This window comes from Buteo buteo, chromosome 20 (genome assembly GCF_964188355.1).
Source record: "Buteo buteo chromosome 20, bButBut1.hap1.1, whole genome shotgun sequence".
Taxonomy (NCBI): Eukaryota; Metazoa; Chordata; class Aves; order Accipitriformes; family Accipitridae; genus Buteo; species Buteo buteo.
Window position 1 is genome coordinate 25,086,526 of NC_134190.1, and position 22,768 is coordinate 25,109,293.

A 22,768-nucleotide genomic window follows, 5' to 3' on the forward strand; every position below is an offset into this window, starting at 1 on the left:
TTGAAACAGCTGCACCAACCAATTTATACAGATACTATAGCAATAAGCACAAAGTTCCTACCATTCAAGCTGATATAAGTTCAGCTTAAGACAATGTTCTTAAACAGGAAGGAATTCAAAGGAAAGAACAGGGCCTTAGCCACGTTAAAACAATATTGTTCTACCACGGACTGACGCATTAGTCACTGGTTTTGGAACGAAATGCCCTCTTCCCTTTGTGCCAGCTTTGGGCTTTTTCCTCCTACGTTTGGGAGCTGTTGGAGGGGAGAGAGAGCACAAGGCGGCAGCAACTAAGGAAGTTATGGCTCTCCTCTTTCAACTTGTGCCATCATCAATAAACAAAATATCTATTTGCTTTTGTTGTTACAAAGTGAAAATGAGAAGCAAGATTCAATACTCACAATACTTGCTTTAACATAATAAGGATGTGCCTCATTTTCAAAGCTGACCATTTCAGAAGGCTTTTGAAAGAGACAATGTTCTTTCCAACGCTCGCATGGCACTATCAGTCCCAAGTGGCAATTAATTTTGGACCCTGACTGATGCCCTAATATTCCAAGTATATCAGCTGCACATTAAGCAGAGGACTTCCTTCACTAAAGGACAGGAATTTAATTGAGGCTGTATTCAGATATGTCTCTGAAAGCTTAAGGGAAAGGCAGAAACGTAGTAACTAAAAATGTTTTAAAGAACACACTTATGACCTCTTTCTCCTCAGGAATTCAAGTTGTGTAACCTACATTCAACTCTCTTTGTTCAACGCACAGGAGCCAGTCAGACCACAGGTTCGCTGTATTAAGCACGGCAAAGTCTGGCATACAGCCGCTGCTTCAGCAAAAACTTTCACACCAGCTCTAAGAAGTAGGGGAATATGCAAACAACCACAGATATTCAAAGAGCCAGAAAAAGTGCAGTATTATCAGATAGCAATCCTCAGCAAAACTTGACCAACCATTTAAGCTGTTCCTAAGGCTAGAAAAGTCAGACCAGAACATGTTCACAGGGAGAACCATGGGCAGCACAAGGGGTGCAACAGTATTTATTTTCACGTTTTAAATCTAAGCTAGGCTCTTAAGGACTTCTGTGATCCTGTTTAGAACTGTGCATTATACTTGCTATAAATTACTACCCTCATACTTTAGTTCCTTGTTATCAGTATGGCTCTTCTGTTACATCATTTTTGTGTAGTTTTTTCAACTGTACATAAACACAAACATCCTTCCACCTGTCCTTCCATTCCACTAACCATTTTTTCCACTCCTACCTTTATAGGATGCCATCACAAAGCCTCCCTTTGGCAAGGTCAATTTTAAAGGAAAATACAAAATTACTGCATTAATACATAGCTATCTTTATAAAACTTACACTTTTAATTAAGAACCATTTTCAAGCTATCAGCCAATTGGTAATTTCATACATTTGGCTAGCTGACAATTTCCTCCACCAGCTTGAAATGTCACAGTACTGATTTTTGTTTTATCTTTAAGACGCAAACCAAAATACCTTCAATGGACTCAGAATTCTGACCAAATAAGCCACAGAAGCAGGACACCCAATAGTAACACCATGCTTAAATTAAAGGCAGTGAGCAAAACGTATGGGTTGTGGTTTGCTTGTTTCTTACAGCAACATATTCCTAATTTTAGACACTTGAATGCTGTTAACACTAGATAAACTGCACAGATAGCAACTACTGAAGTAGATGTTATTTGAGAAAATAGCTCAACCACACTCACTTGCTGTGCTAAACTGAAGCCAGTTATAAGCATTTTAAATATCACAGGGAATGACAATTCTAATTGCATACTGTAGGATTAGATCCAAGATTGCTGTCAAAGCAACATCTCAGAATACGTTAACTTTGAAATTACTGTTAGCCCAGGGAGCAAACTCAAGTTAGCTCTTTTCTCCTTAATTCTGCTTCAGTTTTTCAGCTATATTGAACTGCCCCTTTTGGAAACCTATAAACCTAACTTTACATTAATAATGTCAGCTTTTCCTTCAGCATACTTTACTAGAAGGCAACAATCAAAATACGGGTGATCTAGCTGCCTCTTTATAGGTTCAATACAAGGCAATTTATGCTTCACATCTCTCACTACTTCACCAAGAATAACTTTTGACCGCAAAGAAGAAAAAGTCCCTGGGAAGAAATCAGCCTGAAATTAGTGATGGTTCTTTTTTATTTGAGAGCATACATTTGCTGATGCAAGAGGTTTTGATCAGCCTCCTTAAGCAAAGGAGACTGTCAGCAAAACAACCACTAACTTTTCCAAATAGATTTATTTTCCTACAGCTATGACATTTCTCTAATTAAAAGATGTGATTAGCAATCTCATCTGAACACAACAAGATGATTACCTAGAGATAAGGTTCAACAAATCTCTTGAGATAAGTACAGTCTCTTACACATATCCTCTGCAGTACTCTTGCCAGACCAGGGGCTACAGCGAGGGGACTAACCACAAACCTGTTTACGTGCTGGGGTCCTAGTGGAGCTAAGACTGTGTCAGTGACCTCCTGGAACAACTGAGGGGCTCTTTCCACAGAAACCCAAATAATACATTTCTACTGCGAGCAGCAGGAATTTGAGGAAGAGTGGTACAGAAAAAGCTAATTTTAAGGTAAAAACAGGTTAACAGTAACTTTTTCTTGAGTTATGTCATCAAGATGGTACTTTGCAGTACAAAATGAAGGAATCCTATGCAAGTTCCTCTCCTGTTTCTTGCTCTTATCTTCAGGGAATAAAGAAACATTAGACCTATCTAGGGCAGAGCCTATTAACAGCTTGTCTCTCTGATTTGAGCACATCACCCCTGTAAAGCAAACATCTGAGCAGCATGGTACATAAAAAGGCAACCCACCTCCTTGTTCCTTTCAAGGGTCAGTTCTCTTCGTGACCTCACCGCACTTGCAATCCCAAGTCTTCTGCATCAGATACCCATTATCTCCCTCCCATTCTTCCTGCCTAGACTTGTCCTTCTTGTGCTCTGCTTTAAAACAAGAAAACCTCCCTTTTGGCCTTGAAATCAGTAGGTGCTTCAGGGAAACAGTACATTTTCTGTCAAATCGCCTGTGAAAATTCAGGCTCTCTTGCATCTATTAATCTGCCTGTGTACATCCGTAGAACTGTTAGTTCTGTTTCAGTATTACTGTAAGATCTTAACCACAAAAGAGACAGCAGCTTTTGCAGTAGGTAGGTAGTATGGTGATTTCATGTATTTCTATAAGCAAACCGACCCTCACCCTGAATTCTGTCAGTTATCTTCTCCCTCCTCAATTTTCTCTTCCATCCTTCATCATCTTAGATATGCTCCTGCCTGCCCCTAGGCCAAGTATTGCTGCCTTCTCAAAGGCTACATCTCACATCCGTGCTAAACTTGAATATATTTGGGCAGACCCAATATAAGGACAGCAGAGTTTATTCTCCAGAGCTCTACTTCAACTACCACACACTCAACAATTCACACAGAAGTCCTGCCTCACTGGTTAGAAATTGCTCAACTGATCCCCTGTGCGAGCAACTGTTTTGCTCATTTCTCCCTCCCTTTCCCCACGATAGCAACAGAACAACAGAAATACAAATTTTGACTTGTATCCTGGCCTTATTCTCAAATTTTCTTCAAAAGGAATGGATGCTTGGATAAGAAATGAACCACTTAAATAGCATTAATTCATTCTTGGTTTTAATGTGGATGGTAATACTGCCCTTAGCTTTCGAACAGCACACAGCATAAGAGAACCAACCTCCAAGACGACTTGGAAACCAATGAATATTGAAGTTTTAAATATAACTCTAACATTTCCAGATGGTTGTCACCTTTGACATACGACTCCACTACAGATATACGGGCTTATTTTGTCTCTGATAATTAGCTGTCTTCCCAGTCACCTTTCAAGAAGGCATCCATTTCATTGCATTAAGAGATTTAACTTACTATGGATACAGTTATTTCATATATTCAGCCAATTTCTATTCCACAAAACAGGAGGAATGTGGTTTTTTACACAGCAACATCATTCTTTCCTATCCTGAGGAGAGACACCCCTTCATCTCCATTTGGGTCCTTCCTCAGAGGTTACATGACAGCTCAGTTCAGAAAGCTTCTTATTAAAGCAGCAATTTTACCAGTTGTGTCCACATAGCTGGCAAAAAAAAAAATAGTGTAGTAACTTAGGTCACTTATCAATATGTATTTCCAATTAAGTCCTTTAGTGTCATCTACTCTTCCACGGGGGGTTCCACGTGAAACCCAGCCTATTATGCTGTGGAAAGCTTCCCTAACCTGAACACACTTTGTCTTTTAGATCTTAGTTATATATAAGCTTATGAACGGCTAATTTAGCATTTGGTTCCTTTTTCCTCCTTGATATTTGACAATTTTTACATCGTTTCATTGACTTTTTACTAGCATAGCAGAACTAACATGTTGTTCAAGTGACACAAATCAAACCCTGAGAAATTTAACAGTAGAGTGTACTTGGGCTGTTTGTCCAAAAAAAAAAAAAAAAAAAAAAAAAAAGCCTCCAAGTACTTAATTTCTGTTTGAAGAGATGCTTTGCTCAACATATCTATGTAATAAAACAGCTTACACATCCGTCTTACTTAATATTATATAGTGAATTAATGCATTTCTACTCCCAAAATAACTCTGATGTAATACAGTAATCCAGTGCAGTCTGGTAAAACCAATGTCATCTCCTGTCACCCACTAAGGCATTTAATGAAAACTTTATATAAACGCTAAACAATGACTTAATTGAGCTAGCACCAGGCTTGATTGAAGCTGCCACAAAAAGCACTCAAAAACTAGGTAATGCCGCATTAAGGCTGCCTGTGCAACCCTCATTTGTCAGCGTAGCAAGCATGCTGTAACACTCAAACTATGCAGTGCTTTTCCATAGGACCCCCTACTTATCTCTGTACACATAATGGACCTCCCGTGGAGATGAACACTGATGCCTAGTGATTGAGCTTATTGTCTGTTGAACCTCTGTCTTATTTATGGAGGAAAAGGAACAAAAGAGGGATCACACAAGTGAGGACAACAATTAAGAGAGTAAAAAGCCACTCTGGAAAAAGATGGCTATCCTTCCTCTAACACTCATCTCTCCTGTGGTTAGGCAAGTCTCATTAAACTAGGAGAACCCAAACCAGCCAGTTTTGTACCCCACCTCTGAGGCTCTGTAGCCAGAACAAGAGCCAGAACACAAAGTATTAGCAAAGGAGGCAAGTGGGAGTGAGATTCTTACCCCAAGTACTGAAAACACTCCACAAAGACACAAATTAAAGCCTAGGACACTATGTTGGTTGCTGAAGACCACAAAAAAACCCTTCCTCTTATCCTCTGCTGTACCAACACATAGAAAAGCTGCAGCATATGCACAGAAGGGAACCAAGCTTAGGCAGCCCAGACAACTTAAAGGCTGCCCATTAAGGGCTCTGCCTTAGTATCAAGGTATATCCATCCTTACCTTCCCACACTCAAATGCAGGGCTCTGCCACTTCTTTTCACTGCCTAGAGGCCATCTACTGCATTTTGGAGAGCAGCACCTTGCTCTTTGAACCCACTCCTGTTGCCTCAGTGGACATGAACTGCAAGTCACGTCCTGCTCAGATTCTACGTCATGACCTTGCCTACAAGCAGAAACATCACAGATTAAGTGGCTGCCCAGCTTAACCAATTGGTCTCTCAAAAGGTTTTTACAGCTTTAACTTTCTAACAGTGGGTTAACACAGTGCGGACAGCAACATGGATGAGTCCACTTCAAAAGCATATTCTAGAAAAATGAGACTTTAAAAATAGTAGTTCTCACGCATTGCTATATACCAATATATTCCATAAATACAAGGTTTAAATTGCCATATTGGTTTATACCCATGACTGTCGGTAGTCAGGTCATTTCGCTACAAACTGTTCATCGCTTTAACAGATAAATTGCTGCTTGGAACAAATACTATTTTTGTAATCAAAGACACCAAATTTGTTTCAAAACAACCTTGCAAAAACATTCTCAGGCTCCTCTGGAAAACCAAACAAAAACAAAAAGCAAACAAGAGCACAACTATTTATACATCTGCCAAGCAAACATTCTACAGCAGACAATATAGTAAGAAAAGGGAAGGTATTAAATATAAAAACTAACCCTCCCATCTTGGGGGGTGGAGGGGGAGACAGTTACTCTTTGAAGTTAATCTAATCAGTGCTACCATTTTTACCCATCATTTCCTATTACATTGACTATATTTGTAAATACATCTATTTTAATGTAACATTTGTTTTTCTGACAAAGTCAAAGCATCAACTGTATGAATTTCACCTCTCCAATGCAAAGCTCGGAACCAGGTACAGCATCATGAAAGAACTGATTGTCACTGGCAGCCAGCAAATGCTAAACCACAGGGATTCACTTGCACTGGTCCTGCTTCACCAGACTGGAAAAGGCCAGTTTTTAGCTAGTGGTATTGTGTGGGTTGCCCCCAGTTCCCCTCAAAACATATAGTGTTGCTCCAGGGACAAAGAAAGAAAAGTTGCTTATCTTGATTTTCATGGCACTATTGTCATCATCTAAGGACAGTAATCTAGAACACTCTCACAAATGAAGAGTTTTTACAATAGTCTCTTCCATTACACAAATTTTAAACAGTCCAACAAGCTTATTTTTTTCTTTACCACAAAGGAAAGCTGATAGTTTCCAAACTGGGGTTTGTGGCAGGGCAGAAAGCAAACCATTTTGGACAACCAAACATCAATTCTTAAATGCTCAGGTTATCACCGCTTTTTACATATGGGTCAGACAGAGTCAAATTTACTGCTTCTTGAAGAAGCTGGGGGAAAAAAAAAAATTATTCCTCTTTTTTTAACCTCACAGATACTGGTTTGAATAGCTACTGGCTTAAAACTTCTGTTCAGTAGTCAGGAGATAACCATTTCCACAGAGAAGCTCTTTGAAACAAACAGACACAAAAAAACCCCAACCCACAATCCACTTTTCCAGGGATTTAAACTGTGCTATAACAATAATCATCAAGAGATGGTCAGACTTCTCAGTGTTGTCTATTTAAGGCACCGCAAAGCCACCTCACAAGGCTTGACACAAGTCTTCACCTGAAGCTGTCCACTATAAAGTTTAACACACAAAAAAAACCCAGAAAGGGTTACACTACTCTGTTATGTAAGTCACAAAGGTTCAAATTTAGATTTATATTTAGTTCTTCAATTCCCACCCCGAGTTCAACTCAGTAAACTGATCTATTTTTAGCTTTTGACTCTTTTGGACATTTCCTTCCTTCATCTGTGTAAATGCGTCACAGCTTCTCAAATGTTTCCCTTTGGCTAGGGAAGGATGCATCTGATTCCAAGCTTAAAAAAAGAAGTTAACACACACACACGCTGAGTGGTTATTGTTGGCTGAGTTGTACCCTTGTTCTGAGTTAAGAATAGGCAAATTTGACTCCAGTCCTCACACCGTACTACAAAAAGATATTGTTCTTTCTGCACTGACAGGTTAACAGCATGTCACTGCTATCCTCTGCAAAGATCACCGGTAGCCAAACCATATTTTATCACTTACCTATAAGCAGGCTTGACTTGGCTTTGCTGCCTTGATAATTCAGTAGACCAACAGTAGAATTTGCCCATAATGGGAATAGAAACAAAGTCCAGGTTTGTAACTTTCTGCTCAGCCACCAAGGCAAGAAATTCAATCAAGTGAGTGTCCTTGTTTTCCTTCCAAAGACAGCCTTCCACTACGTTTGGAGAAGCTGGTCTCTTAGTTTTTATTTATTTACTTCATATAAAGCATTAACAAGCCAATCAAGTTATTAGATAAGCCATTACAGCTGACCTCATCTTTCCACCTGAAAAGGTGCCACTGTCCTAATAAATTTTAGTTTGGCTTGCCTTTGTTGCCCTTACAGAAGCCTGGCTCGTATAATCCCGTCAGTTAAACAATGCACAGCACTGATTTCCTCTTTGAGCTCCACAAGCCACAGCAAGTTCAAGTCTAACAACTATCTTTAACTGCAGAAAACAAGTACTTGAGGCATACAAAGTGTGACTTTAAGGGGTGCAAAGCAAGAGCATAAGCTACTGCTGTAACTGTCCCATTTCCATTCTTTTAGGAGCAACCTGATGTCCAATATGCCACCAAAATGGACTTGCTAACTAACATCAATAAAGCAAATAAATAAATGAAGACGGGGATAAAAGCTTAGAGAGTAAAGCTTTATTTTTTAAAAAAACAAAAATCATGGCTGTTCAGTTTCTTTAGCAGAGAAATCGTATCCTATTTTATTTCCCTATAGTAACAGACAGAAGGAGGCCTCTAAAGATGGGGTTTGACATCTACTTAAGTCTGATCTTCACTGCACTACGTACTATCAGCTTTTGCGTAGAATAGGACAATCCAGTCAACTTATATTTCAGTTCACCTGGATTTCCTGACAGCTTTCTTCCTTTTTTCTGTGCCTTCAGCTGCAGGTATCTATTCCTCTAATTCTAGAAGGATTACAAAAGGCCAAGACATTTCAACCTTAGCCTAAATTTTTTAGAAGAGGGTGGAGCATTTTTACGATCTCAGGAAACGATATCATCTTGGCACTCAATACTGCATAACCCAACATGTCCAAAAGTTAGTGGCATGATAAACATTTGGAAAGTGAAGGACTTACTATCTTGATGCTGGTAGAAAATTATATCCAATAGTGTAGAGACAAGTCTACACAATGGGTACAGCAAAGTCCATTGTGTAGCATAAGAGGTTAGCCAAGTGATATTTACTATTTAAGCACTCCATTTATCCTAACTCACTTTTGGGGATGCTCTTGATGTATTCTCCTGCTGTTCTTGATGCGTCCTCCCTTTATTATCTGGGCCAAGTTTTAAGAAATGTCACCTCATTTCATCCCAACATTTAACATCTGCTTGGGCTCTGAAAACAAGCAGTACCCGAGACTTCAACGTTTGAGACTTCTTTTTTCAAAAAATCTCAGCAATAACATTTCTCATCATTTGATGGCCTCAAAGGTATTTACCACCTACATGACCATCACAAAGCATAGTGAAAAGCCTCTGACCAAATGCCTTGACAAAGTATCTTATAAGGCTGCAGGTTTCACTCATGCACAAAAATGCAGGAATTCAGTTTAAAATCTAAAGGTTTTGGATTTTAATTCACTGTTTTATGCAAGAAGTGAGGTACGGGCTACATAAAAACAAGTAGGTATTTAACATCTCCTTGTGAGCCCTACTGGCTGCAGTAGATTTCCCTGTTCATTTTTAGCACTTACGAAATCTCACTTCGCTATGACCCCAGACCCCTCAGCCTCTAATTGCTTAACAGTTACATATGAAGCTAACCACAAAAATCACTACTGGTTGTTTACACAGTCCGCAGACACTTCACGAACAACTACTACTGCTCATACATGCACTAAGACTACAAGGAAACATGAGTAATTAAGCTCTGGGTAGTTTCACAGACAACTAGGATGCATCAGGATTACTCACAATAGCCCCGTTCGGCGTCTGCCGCCCAGAATACTTTCTCCAACTTTTTGTTAAAAAGATTCATCATGCAAACTCAGCTTTCTAAGCTACGCAGAATATTTAGTTTAACAGTGTATACATGCACACATATATCCCTATGCACACTGGTAAAACAAAACTTTCTGAATCTCAGCCTCATGTTCCAACTCTTATACAAGCCAATAACATTAACGTGACTCTTACACAGATTCGTAGGAATTATCCGAGCACCCTGTTGAAATACTATATTAGAAAACATACCAAACAAAGCAAACTACCGGCATATTTTGACTGCTGAAAGCCTACACTTTCCATCATTTACACCTTGCTTCCTTATCATCTTAGGCCCCGAGAGACAAAAAACTTAAGGAATTTTCTCATCTCCCTGTAAAAGTTCCTTTCTCCTCTTAAGAAAAAAACCCACCACAATTACAAAACAGTAGTACTGATTTCAGTTCTGCAGTAAGGTCCAGGTTACAAAACATCACATTCAAAGTACCCGCAAGATACCTGCACAGTTCAGCACTGCTCAGTAGAAAAACCTGTTACATATTTGCAGTGGTTTTTATTAACAAGTGCTATTGCCACTCATGCATGGCAGTAACAGTGACACAGGAGATGAAACAAATTTGACTAAATGATTTGAGAAGACTCCACTCAACAACCTCGGAAAACAACCCTATTTTTTAAACAAATGCACAAAGACAATTAGGCTATCTTCTCCTCTGTGCAAGCACAAGAGGCTGGGATCAACAGCTCCAGTTTCAGCTGAGTTAGAGCAGCTATTTGGCAGAGAAGCCACTGGAAAGGGCTTTGCATCTTTAAAGCAAAGCATTGTCACTCAGACTGGTGAAACTTTGTGGACACAGACCATTTATGACCCTCCTCTTTGTATATCAATATAACAACAACTCTAGAGGGTGAAAATCGGATGCTTTAATGTATTGTAGTGTCTACTGCTAAAAGCACTTGAGCTGTTCCTTGTCATTTCAGTTCCTCCTCCTCCTCAGTACTGGGTAAGTGATCTGTTTTCTCAAAACAGCAGTATCCTTCCTGAAGGAATATGACTCAGCTTTGCAGATCATCAGTATTACTTCACCAGTAGTCTACTTTCTGATTTCGCTGCACCAAGAAAAATGTTAAGTTAAACAAAGATCCTTCTCCAAATCGAGCAAATTTCTTTATGAGAACAACCAACTAGATGCAACCATTTTAGTCACTAGATTTAAAATAGCCTGCTATGACCTTCAGGTTTGTTTTTTTTATCTGACCCAGTAGCATTTTTCATTTTTTTTAAAGATTAGACTTGGTTCTCTCTAACATCAATCAGAAAAATTAGTGTCCTTCATTCTCATTAAAATCATCACCCACTTCTAGAAGAATATCCCTCAACCACCAGTGCATTTCCGAAGTTTCAATGTGTCTTTCCTGTTTTAACACTTTTGCTGACCACAAACAGCTATTTCGGTGATTTTGCCTCCTTCTTCAAGCTGCAGACCAAAATCACAGTGCAGTTTCACCCTATTAATAAACTGACCTAATAGTCTGAATCTAAACAGGCCCATTTGCTGACACTAAATTTTTTTTAAATTTTTTAATTTAAAAAGAGTAGAGCAACATTAATATTTTCTCTTTATATTGGGGTAGGGTAAGTCTTTCCAGTCTTTGTTCTGATTTTATTTACCTAGACGGTCATTTTAACATGGAAAAGCTTTTGGAAGCCGCATAATATTTCAGGTTGAAATTTCATTCCTGATTCACTTCTGCTACGTTGCTGTGGGACACGTTTAATTAGCGAGAAACCACTTCTGTAAGAAACATTTACTACCCACCTTGTCTACACGGTGACCAAGCTCTCCCACTAATGAAAGCTTCAGCTGCACCAACTCTCTTCCTACTTCTGTCAGCTCCTTTCTGAGCACATCAGCACTTCATGCCAGCTCAAACGTACTCCTCTCAAGAATGGGCCTGGCTTTTCTCCAACTCCCATTTACCTTCCACTCCAAATGTGCATTTAGTTTATCAACTGTCAGCTATCACAGATGTTGCAAGTAATTCTCTGTCCCCTCTTAGAAATATTCATGACCTCTGCCTCCAACTTCTTCAAACACACCCTAACCTCTAACTTTCTCTGTCCTTCGTTATACCCAGAGAAGTTTCGCTGCTCCACGTTAAGGCAAGTTGCACAACAGCTGCTGCATTTCACACTGAAGCACGCTGCCCTCGTCTTCATTGTTCCAGGAAACGTCAATCCAACAACACCATTCCCAGAGTAACTTCTCCATTGTAACTTCATTGTTTCTGTTGATATTTTTGTTTTGCATACTGCACATCAGCAAATATCAAGTTGCGACATTTCTCTAATTGCCATTAGAGACAATCATTTGTCAAAACATCATTTCTGCTCCCCCACCCCCACGCCCCCTTAACCATCTTATTGAAATGGATACTGCTGGAACTGGATTCAAATCTTCGCAAAAAGGACCCACTTCTTTTTCAGCCCAGGTCAACCAGTACTAATGACAGCAATACTGCTGCAACCTTCTCACTGACTAAAGCAACTCACCAGACAAAGTAACAGATTCCTGAAGAGCCAACACAACACTTTAAAGTTTTTTGTTGTGATTTTTGTTTGTTTGTTTTTTAATACAAATGTTGTTGTCACTCTAATCTGCATGAAAGAATGGCCAACTTGTTTCATACTTTACATTCTCTGCATGCTCACCACTTCTTAAAACCCTCAAACACACCTCAGCTCCTGACAGCCACAGGACCAAGAATCCATACTTGCAGAGGACAGCATGGAGATATCATGTGGGCTACCACCAGTGCTGCCTGCCAACACTTCACTTTTGGCTTCACTATTAGATTATTTTTGTTAGACATTTGTCACTACACTGTAGCTACTCCAACTGCCACACCAAGTAAGCCACACAACCACAGATGTGACTACCTTCTCTAAGTTAGCTACTACACATCAGCAGGAGATGGATCAACCTTCTTAGAAAGGCACCATCTTGACTTTACACATTGTGTGTTCCGCTTCATGGATTTAAGCTGAAAATTGGGCTTGTTTTTCACATTTGATGCCTAATATGAAAGCTATTTTGCCCATGATCTAAAAGCTAGTGGTTTTTATTAATAGTATTTATGAAAAAAATTGCTGCCTTTTAATAGTATGCTTGCTGCTTCTTTTCCATGTAATCTTTCCCCTGCCTCCCTCTTTTCTTCCCCTCTTCCTAGGAGACTTTCTATTCTACAGCAGCATTTTTAATGTTGTCTATTACAGGCAGTCAACTTCCCCAGCCGCTATCACAGAGGACACCAATGTAAAGCAGGGAAGGCAACAGTATATAAAACAATATGATCAGGAAGAAGTAAAACATAGATCCTCCCTGTAAACTTGAAGTACCAAATTTTTGAATAAATCTTTTGTTTTTTATCTCTACAGTATTATTTCGTAAGTGATGTTCATGAAAACTAAGCAAACCACATGATCATTATTTAAGAGGGGAAAAAAAAATCAATCATCTTTTCACAATACTCATTAATACTTCCTATATGGTCTCAGCTACTCAAGCAATTATCAGCCTCGGCTGCTATAGGCAGACGTGGTTGAACCCAGACTGATCCAAGTCTCAAGTCATTAGCACTTGCAGAAGTCTTCAACTACATATCCATAATCACAATAGATTTCAGCATCCCATTTTCCTAAAATACTCACATGGATGTTTTGGTACCTAAATATATGTCAAAACAAAGTTTTAAATTCTCTTATCATTAAGTTTACATTAAGAAGCACATACACAAGCAGGAAAGAGTAAGCGTACAAAATTACAACCAGGTGCTATTCAAAGCAATTCTGGCTACCAGCCTGTTCCTTGACTTCACCTCAGGAGAGGCGGCACACTGAGCTCGGGACACCCTTCTCCTCCAAACCCACGTTCATCTTACAGACTTACTCCTCTTCCTGAGAAAGGACTGCTGCCACCTGCGTAGATTTGGTTTTAGATGGAAAATCTTCCACCTTTTTGTTTTCCCAGATCAAATGATGGGTACGATTAACAGTTATATTCTGATTTGACCTGGCAAAGCTTGGGTAGTTATTCACCCTAGTGACAAGACTTCTGGGGCCTTTTGGTTTTCCTTTGTTTTTCAAACACTTCTGTCTCTCCAAAAGGTCCCTGACCCTCACTCAGTACGTAAATTGCACTCCTTCTGGAAATGCAGCAAATGTTCTCATAAACAGGTGGTGACAGCATGAATCTCCTCAATGGCTTTGAAAACTATATTGTTTGTTCATAGACGAATGAAGCTACTGCACAGTTTGCAGAAGCCACTCATACTGGTTGTATCTTACAGGAAATAACTACATCCACTTTCATCGCAAAACTGTGAAGAGTTATCAGTCGATAACTTGGGCTGGTGGTTTTTTTCCACTAAGACTTATCAGAGTCGTTTATAAAGGCACTTGCTATACGGTCTAGCCAGGAGCTGACTGAAGCGCCTACAAGCCTTTTTCTCTGCATTCTTTTGCATTCACAGATTTCTCCAGCATCCCAGAAAGGTAAGTTTAATTGCAAAAGGAACAATCAAGACCTCTTTCACTTAGATGAAAAAAGTTTTGCTCTCTATGCTCAAAACTAAAATTCATTAGCTTCAACTAGCAAAAATTCTTTGGTTTTGAGGACACTGTCATCATAGCATGATTTAAACTTAACAGACAGCCCTTATTCTTGCATCCTAAAGATGTCAGTTGACAGTCCCCTTCCCAAAGTATTGAGGGCAGCAAAGCTGCAAAAATGAAGATACGAAGATTTAAGCAACAAAAACAACCAAACAAAACCTACATATGGTTACTGCCCTGTAAGCCATGACTTGATGGTAGTCCCGCAAATTCAACTTTGCTCCTTAGCTGCTTTTGGCCCTTCTGAATACATAGGCTTTTAAGTTGAAACTTGGAATACATTTCGAAAACTTTTAATACCTTTTCATACAGAATAGATCTTGTGTACTTAACACATGTATTAACACCCCTCAGCCACTTACACTCTGCGCCACTGGGTTTTCATACAGCAATCGTCTGTTTTTCCATAATTCTAAGAGATTTTATTAGTCCTTTCCAGTCACACCAGTGCACTTTTTAGTAAGAAAAAAAGGGTTGCTTGTCTATATATCTTCAGCTCAAAAACCATATCCCTTCTGTCAGTTTACACAGTCATCTCTAATCTCCCATTTACATACAGGACAGAAAGGCACTTCCTACAACCACTGTGTTTTCTCCATCAAAACGTAATCACCTCGCTTGGCACTCTACTCTGCTTCTTAGCAGTTTTACTCTTAATCCTGCCACAAAGAAGGTGACAGATCTAACAAGGTGTTCTTGTCTTTTCAACTCTAAATAATGAGATTTAGATACCAAATAGATAACAGAAAGTAAGCTGCCTCGATTTCTTCCAATTCCAATAAAGGGATTCCTCATTTAAATTCAAGACACACAATCTTGAATGTTTTCATACTACTACCTCACTTCCAGTTCAGCTGCTTTCTTCACATTTCAATTGCAACTTATTTCCACAACAACTCTGAGTGAGCTAACATTTACATAACCAAAGTGAAAACTGGAAACGTACACATTTCAAGTGATGTGAACCTAGCTGCTGTTCAATATCCTAACAAAACATCTTCCAAATAATGAAACTCCATTCTTTAGGCTACTTTAATTCTACTTCAGGCTTAGTCTTACAAAAGGACAGGAGGAAAGCCAATAACCCCACCAGCAGCTCAACTGACCAATTTAACTAACCTAAGATTAGAACTGATTGTTTAGGCAGGTTTTTTGTTGGGGTTTTTTTTTTTCTTCCTGGAAAACATTGTAACATTTTTACTCATTTTCTCTTTTAAGTAACAGCTACAGCTTTGCTGACATTCTCTGCAAGTGACAGGAAAAAGGAAGCATTTGTCATTGTAAATACTGTAAAGAGAAAAATATTTTGCCTGCTCCCACATACACCAAACGAAGTTTTTTGCTTGTTCATTGATCGCTGCGTCCATTGTGTTTCACTGAAAAAAACTGTGCCTCCTGTTCAAACAAAGGGAAGCACGGGAGATCTCTTAATAGACCCTTTCCTTATAAAAGAGTGGATCACGCACAGCAGCAGAGTTTGAAGAGCTCTGCCCAATACCAAGCACCCACAAGAGATGCCAGAACATTTTCCAGCATATGTCACAGCCCAGGCTGAACCTGATAACCTCCACACGTAAATACGGAAATGAGAATGCCAGTTGTTAAATATGCTCTAAGAGTTTTTCGATAAGCATTTGACATGTCCTTCTACTGCTTTAAGATTTTCAGTTGCTGCAAGTCTAAGCTCAGTGTAACTTCCCCATTATCAGAAGTTATCAGTATCAGAAGTCTTCACTGCACCACTTACAAGCTTATCAATTCTGTGTCATCCCTCTACCCACACATAGATGTGGAAGTTGACTATTAATACAGCTAGCCCGGTCTTCCAAAACTGCAAGATTACTACACATGTACCCATTTGTAACTATGCTAGGCAGACTGTAAGTCTCCTGTTGTAATCTGTCATTTTGCTTTCAACAGGATTTCTTCCCCCCCCCCCCCCCGAGAACGACAAAGCTCAGTCCTTCCACAATGAAACCCACCAAGGCCAGCATCCTGACTCGACGAGGATTTTTGCGCTCATTGCTGCCATGTGAAACAGGTTGCCGAGGGAGCATCAGGCCCTTCAGAGGGGACGCAGCCCCCTGTTTGGACCGTCTGCCCAAGCGAACGCAGCTCCGAACCCTGCTTCAGGGATGCCTGCTGCAAATCACACCTCCTCCTTCACCCTCATTAAATCAAACACGTTCAACACCAAGCACGACCGCGAGCAGCGCCGATTACGCCGTTTCCCACTTCCCTCACAGACTTCCCTTAAAAACCCAATTAACGCAGCTCTTATTGTTATCATTACTACTGCCACCGTTGTTGTTGGTTTGTTGGGGTTTTGTTTGTTTGGATTTTTTTTTTTTTTTCCGCACACGAAATCGGCAATCCCCCTCATCTTTCCAGCGGTGAGTCTGCATTTTCCTTGCTCGCCGCTCCTTTTTAGGCATCCCAACGGAGCAAGTACCCAACCCTGCCCTGCCGCCCCGCCCGGGAGAGATGGCCGGGGGTGCCCGGGGGGGGGGAACCCGGAGCCGCCGGCGGAGCGGAGGGGAGAGGAGGGGAGGACGGGGAGGAGCCGCCGCCGCTCGGGGGAGGGCAGCCGGCACCGGAGGGAGGCTCGGCCGCCGCCGCCGCCGCCCAGGCTGCCGGCTGGGCTCCGTCCCCGCCGGCGGCGGTTCGTGCGGCCCGGGCAGCCCTGCCCTCCCCGCCGCCGTTCCCCGGGGGACAACGTCTCGGTGGCGGGGACAGCCGCCCTCCCCGCCCGGTTGCGTGCCGAGAGTAAACACCGAGGGAGAAGACGGCCTCCATATTTTTTTTTTTATTTATTTTTTTTTTTTTATCCCGGCAGCCTGTCAACAGGCTCCCCCCACACACACCCCTTCCCCTCCCGATCCTCCGCACCGAGCCCGGCTTCCCAGCCCGGCCCCTCCTCAGCACCCCTTGAACGTGGGCTTCCCTTTTTTTTTTTGTCTCATTTCTTTCCCTTCCCCGCTACAAACACCCGCCTTCAACCCTGCCCTCCGCCGCCACCCAGCAGCCCGGCACCGGCGGAGCGCGACCGGAGGCGGGTTTGCCTTTTGCACAGCGGTGTCATCCCAGCCCCGGGAGGGGAGGGGGGGGGACCCGGCCAGCGCAGCCCTGCGGCGAACCGCTCCCCTGCCCCCGCTCACCCTCCCCGACCCTCCGACACCGAGAGCTGCCCGGACCCCCGGAGGGACATTCTCAGGGCGGGGGGGGGGGGAGACACCCGGCCCCGGTACCGCGCCCGTTATGGGAGGGAGAGTCGCACCTGTCACCGGCGACACCGCCTCGGGGCAGCACCCGGCCCCCCGCGGCCGGGCCGGGCCGGGTCGGGTCGGGCCGAGCCGAGCCGGGCCGCCCGCCGCACCCGTTTTTAACGCCTCGTCTTTACCGGCGAGGGTGGCGTCCCGCCCGCAAGTTGCTGGGCCGCAAACGAAGCCCCGCTGCCTCCCCACACCCGGCGTGGGATGAGGGGGCTCGGCTTTCTCTCCCCCCCGCTCCCCGCCCCGCCGCTCGGCCAGGCCGGCCCGGGCCCCTCACCGCCGCCTCCCCGAGGAAGCGCGGCGGCGGCGGCGGCGCCCCGGACGGGCGCTGCCGAAGCGGCCCCACCGGCGAAGGGAGGGCGAGAGGCTTCCCCGGGGCCACCTGACAAAGCCGGCTGCCCTCGCCCCCTCTCGCAGGGCCGGTAAGAAGCCGTGGCTTCCCTCCGCCTTTCGCCGCCACCTCCAGCCGCGGCCTCGCCGCTGCCCCCCTTCCTCCCTTTTCCCCGGCTACGCGGCCGCACTCACCGGATCGGAAGAACGCCGCGATGTCCGCCGAGTCCTTGGCCGCCTCCTCGGCCCCTTCCCCCGCCCCGCTACCGGCCGTGGTGGCGGCGGCGGCTGCGGCGGAGGTGGCGGTCGCGGCGCTGCTCATGGCTGCGGCTGCTGCTGCTGCGTGTGGCGACGGCTGCTCCTCCGGGCGAAACCCACCGCCAACCCCACCGCGGCTCCCGGCTTCACCTCCGGGCGGGAGCGGCCGTTAGGGCGGCAGCCGGAGCGGGCGAGCCGATGCGGGGCGGCGGCGGGCGGCCACGGCGAGCGCAGGGACATGAAGGTATGTGCGGAATGGCAGCTCCGGGAGCGCCCACCCCCCCCGCAGCCACCTAGGAGGCGGCGTGTGCATGCAGGGAGTCAGGGCGGGCGGGCGGGCGGCAGCCGGAGCGCAGACAATCGCGGGGGGAGGAGGAGGAGGAGGAGGAGGAGAAGGAGGAGGGCGACGACGACGACGACGGCATGGGGAGGGCCAGCAGTCCGCGCAGCCAGCAGCCGATGGGCGGAGAAAGAAGGAACGTTTCCAGCCTTTTTTTTTTTTTTCTTTCAGGTTTTTTTTTCCCTCAGGGTTTTGATTTTGGAGGGTTTTTTGGGTTGGTTTTTTTTTTCTGAGGGAAAGAGCCGGGAGAGCAGCAGCTGAGCTAGCCGCGGGGGTGCCGGTGGCCGCAGCGACCGCCGTCCTCCATCTTGACTGGGAGGAGGAGGAGGAGGAGGAGGAGGAGGGCGGGAAGAGGGAGCCGGGAAAGGAAGCGAGTCCCCGCCCGAGGAACAAGGGCGGAGGAGGCGGGGAGCTCGGGTGTCTCCGGCTGCGTCCGGCACCGGTCGGGACGGGGCGGGGCCGGGCAGGACGTCAGCGCTCCCGCCGAGCCCGCTCCCCATTGGCTGGGAGGCTCCGGCGGGCGGGCGGGGGTCCCTCGCGGCGGCGGCGGCCTGGGGGTTATTGGTTTATTATTATTATTATTGGGGTTTTTTTGTTTGTTTGTTGTTTTTTTTTTTAACCGCTTCCGACTGACATCCGCCCTCACACGCAGCCGCTGCCGGCTCGCCGGTGCGCGGAGGTCGAGTTGGGCGGCGGGGGGGGGTCCTAAAAAAAATCCAGTCAGTCAGTCAGTCAGTCAGCGCGGGGGCGGGGCGGGCCGCGCCCGAGCGCGGCGGGAGGCGGCCAGCGGCGCGCGCCCCGGGGGCTTCGGTGTGAGGCCGGCGCCGGTCGTGTCGTCACTCGGAGGGCTCGTGCTCGGTGCGGGCTCCTCCGCCCGCCGTGTGGAAGGAGAGGCGGTCACCGCTCCGAGGGCGGGGGAAGGGGGCAGGCACGTTTTTCGGAGAAGTGCCTTTAAACGGCGTCGAAACGGGCCTGGGTGGTTGCTGGGTTTTTTTCTTTTAGGATTGCAGGGACGCTTCGAAATATTTTGCGTCGTGGGCCGGTCCAGTTAACATAAAGGAAGCGAACAGCTCGCGATGGGAAGCGCGGTTGGGCGCTTGGTTAAGGCGCATCCCATCGTGGTCGTGCTCCTCGTGTTAAACTGCCAGAATAAGACGGCGTGCGGGTAAGGTTGAGGAGAGAGTGGCAAAGTAGGCAATTGAGCGGGGGCCCAAATTGATAAAGCTGAGTAACGCATCTCAAATAGTCGTTGCTGATGAGCACACTTGAAACGCGGAAGTACAGCTTCAGGAATTAAGCTCCCCGGCCTTTGAGAAGTGTTAAATGCGAAGGTAACTTCAAGAGAAATGTGGTTCTGTTAGTTTGTCACAGTCAGATGATGTGGAAGTCATCCACAAGGTTCCCAAGGTTTGTATTTATCTGAAGCTGTATAGCTTGAGGAAAAATCTTTTGTGCAACTACCCCTGCCCTAATTTCTCTTACAGAGAAGAGATTAGTTTGACTGAAAAGATTTTCTTTTTTTTAAATGTTATTCTTTCGGGCAGCGGGCACAGGACAGAGTTCCAAATTAGCACCCCACTGGCAGAAGTGGTTGACAATGTGAATTCCTTTCTAGCTGGCCTCACACCATCCACCCAGCAAAAAACGTGACAGGGACAAATGCTGCTGTTCTTTAGCAAGCAGACCTGGGAGTAGGAATATAATATTGTACATCAGCACAGAAAAAACTACATAAGAATATAAGAAAATGGGATAAGTGAGTGGAAAGATTTAATATAATGAGTAAAGAAAAACAGGTCTCCTGGAATCACCATGATTTGAGCTTTCAGTGGCTGGAGAGCAAGAAGTGCTCCAGATTATTTGTTTTCTGAATTTCAGTTAAGGCTTTGATATGCTGTGCAACACTGGAAGAACCTTTGGAAGACTGTTCATCAGCTATTGGAAATAAGATACTGTTTCCACTTAGTTGCTCACCCAGCACGCTGTACAATTTGTTGTTGGGTGCTAAAAAGCCTCGGTTCATTTGAACAATATTGAAGGCTGTATGGCTGAAGTTTGTCCCTTCCCCTGTCCCCTCCATCTGCTGAATTGCAGGAGATGCTGGTTTTGTTTTTCTCTAACACACGGATGCCCTGAGCCACGTCCCCTACTAAAAGGGCCTCTCATCACTGTGAAAGTGATTGAGATCAACTAGTTGCAATTCAAATTCTTCACCTGCAGCAAAGGTGGCTCTTACAGAGAAACCTTCAACAGCCTAATATGTTCATATCCTTTGCAGTGTTCAAAATGATTATAGCAATACAGTTGTGTTCACGGTAATGCTCAGGATACAGTAGTACTGAAGGGTCAGTTAAAAGAAAGAGGCAAAGATAGGAAAATGACATTATGACAAAGTTACTTAACACACTGTAATAAAACAAGGATTTCATTCACAGGTATCCACCTTGGATATCAAATATGAGATTTAATATTTTGACATTAGGATATTAAGTTCCTTAGTCTGGTTCTTCTTGATCATTTTAGGCTTGAAACTCAAAAAAAACCCCCCAAAACCCAACCCAACAAACAAGGAATGAATTGTCTATGTGGAGAACGTTCCGCATGGAAAAGTTGGCATGAGTTTGCCTACTTTGGAAGCCTGTCATTAGGGAATAGCCATATTCTCCATCCTCAACTCCTGCTTTGCTTGTCTTGGGTTTTGTCAACCTGCAAGTGTTTTTGCACCAATTACAATGGTAAATGTAGGAAAGGAAAAACTATTATTCTTCATGTAAAAGATATTTTAAGGGTGCTGTGACCTGCTAAATATCAGTAGTGTTAAGGCTGAGATTCAAATTAGAGTTTATTTAAATTGTACACGAGGAGTTTTAAAAGCTAAAGATGTCGAAATCATGCTTAATTTCTGTACCTGCTTTATATATATATAAGCATTTAATTTTATGAAAGTAAATTGTTCAAAAAGTTTTACACCCCAGTAAAATAAGTGCCCTAAGAGAATTGTTTTTTCATTTGAATGTCCTTTATTTTCCCTTGTATTGTGTGTTGTTCTGGTTGAATGGTCAACTTTAAAATCAGTATATCAATGCACAAAGTTCTTTATTCCTGTCAAGGAGGTCTCTTGTGAGGAAAGAAGCTTGCCCAGTGCCTAGCCTTCAGTATCCAGGCTGAGAAGTGTCACATGTCACCTCATGTTTCATCCCTAAAGGAATATGCCAACTGGATACTGCTTGAGTTCTTTTCCTGCAGCATTTGCTGTCCACTCATTGAAGAAAACAAAAATATGAGTTTGCCCCATTTCTACCAGACATTAAATAAAGCAGGGCAACAGCTTGATTTAAAATCACTGATACTTACAAGGTTTCAGGAGAAGTAAACTAGAAACTCATTAGTTTGGACAAGCTACCAGGCAGGAGATGATGCTGACCTGGGTGGTCAATCTGAGTTGTCTCCTTGCTCAAAAGCAAAAAAGCCTTCAATTATTAAAAAAAACCCAAACCAAAACCAGACACAAAACCCACCCAACAACCTGGCTGTTACAATGGAGTTCTCTTCTCATAGTTGTTCACAAGCTTCGCCATTCACTTCACAAAGCGAAACACAGAACATAGAAGACACCGTGAGGACAAGGCCTCCACATGGAAAACGCTTGAAGGGAAAATGCCTGTGGACTTCTCTTCAGACTAGCCAGCCTGTAAGAACTGCTTCTTACAAACGTTATTTTTCTACAGCAGGCTTTTGGGGGATTCCACATGAATCTATAAAACAAGTCAGAAGCACTTGTGGTTAAGTAGTAGAGACGGCTGTACCAGTTGCTACTGTGCTTTTAAGATGACAAGGCTTCTTTTAAGTTTGTAGCAGTTAAGGAAAGCAATCAAAGTTATTAATGTGTACCACCTCTGAGTTGCTATCTGGTTTCTCATCTAAATGGTGCTTGTGTTATAGCAACATTTGTCAATTTCAAATTATTCTCCAAGCACAAGATGAATCTCTTTTATCTGTAGGCTAGCACTGAGGCATTTTCCAACCGTTATCATTATTATCTCCCTCTTTTCTGCAGAAGCATCCACAACTTTTTGAAGAGTTGTCTTGAACAGTAATAAGCCTACGTGCTCCACTTCACTATAAAATCAAGTTCTCATTTCATTATATGAGTTCTGGCAGCTTTTGGAACTTCTGCCTTTGCCTCTCCATTGTTTTTTTCTACTTTTCTGAAAAACAGTAAAATTTTTTAGTATCTGATAGCAGATGAACTGCCTATCGCCTATGTAAAATATTGCCAGTCTACTTGAAAATATTTTCTCCATACTTCCACCAGTTAGACCTTCCACATTCTTACATTTCCTTGTAAACT

General features: G+C 43.6%; 1 protein-coding gene across 2 annotated transcripts in view; it reads right to left on the bottom strand.

The window, feature by feature from the left end:
• Window positions 1-18,721, bottom strand: part of TRIO (trio Rho guanine nucleotide exchange factor) — a 256,719-nt gene extending 237,998 nt beyond the window's left edge. For both annotated transcript variants that reach the window (XM_075052205.1, XM_075052204.1), the window contains exon 1: window positions 18,015-18,721. In XM_075052205.1, the coding sequence (XP_074908306.1) occupies window positions 18,015-18,141 (127 nt within the window). In that variant the 5' untranslated portion in view covers window positions 18,142-18,721. The remainder of the gene's footprint in view (window positions 1-18,014) is intronic.
• Between the last annotated feature and the right edge of the window lie 4,047 nt (window positions 18,722-22,768).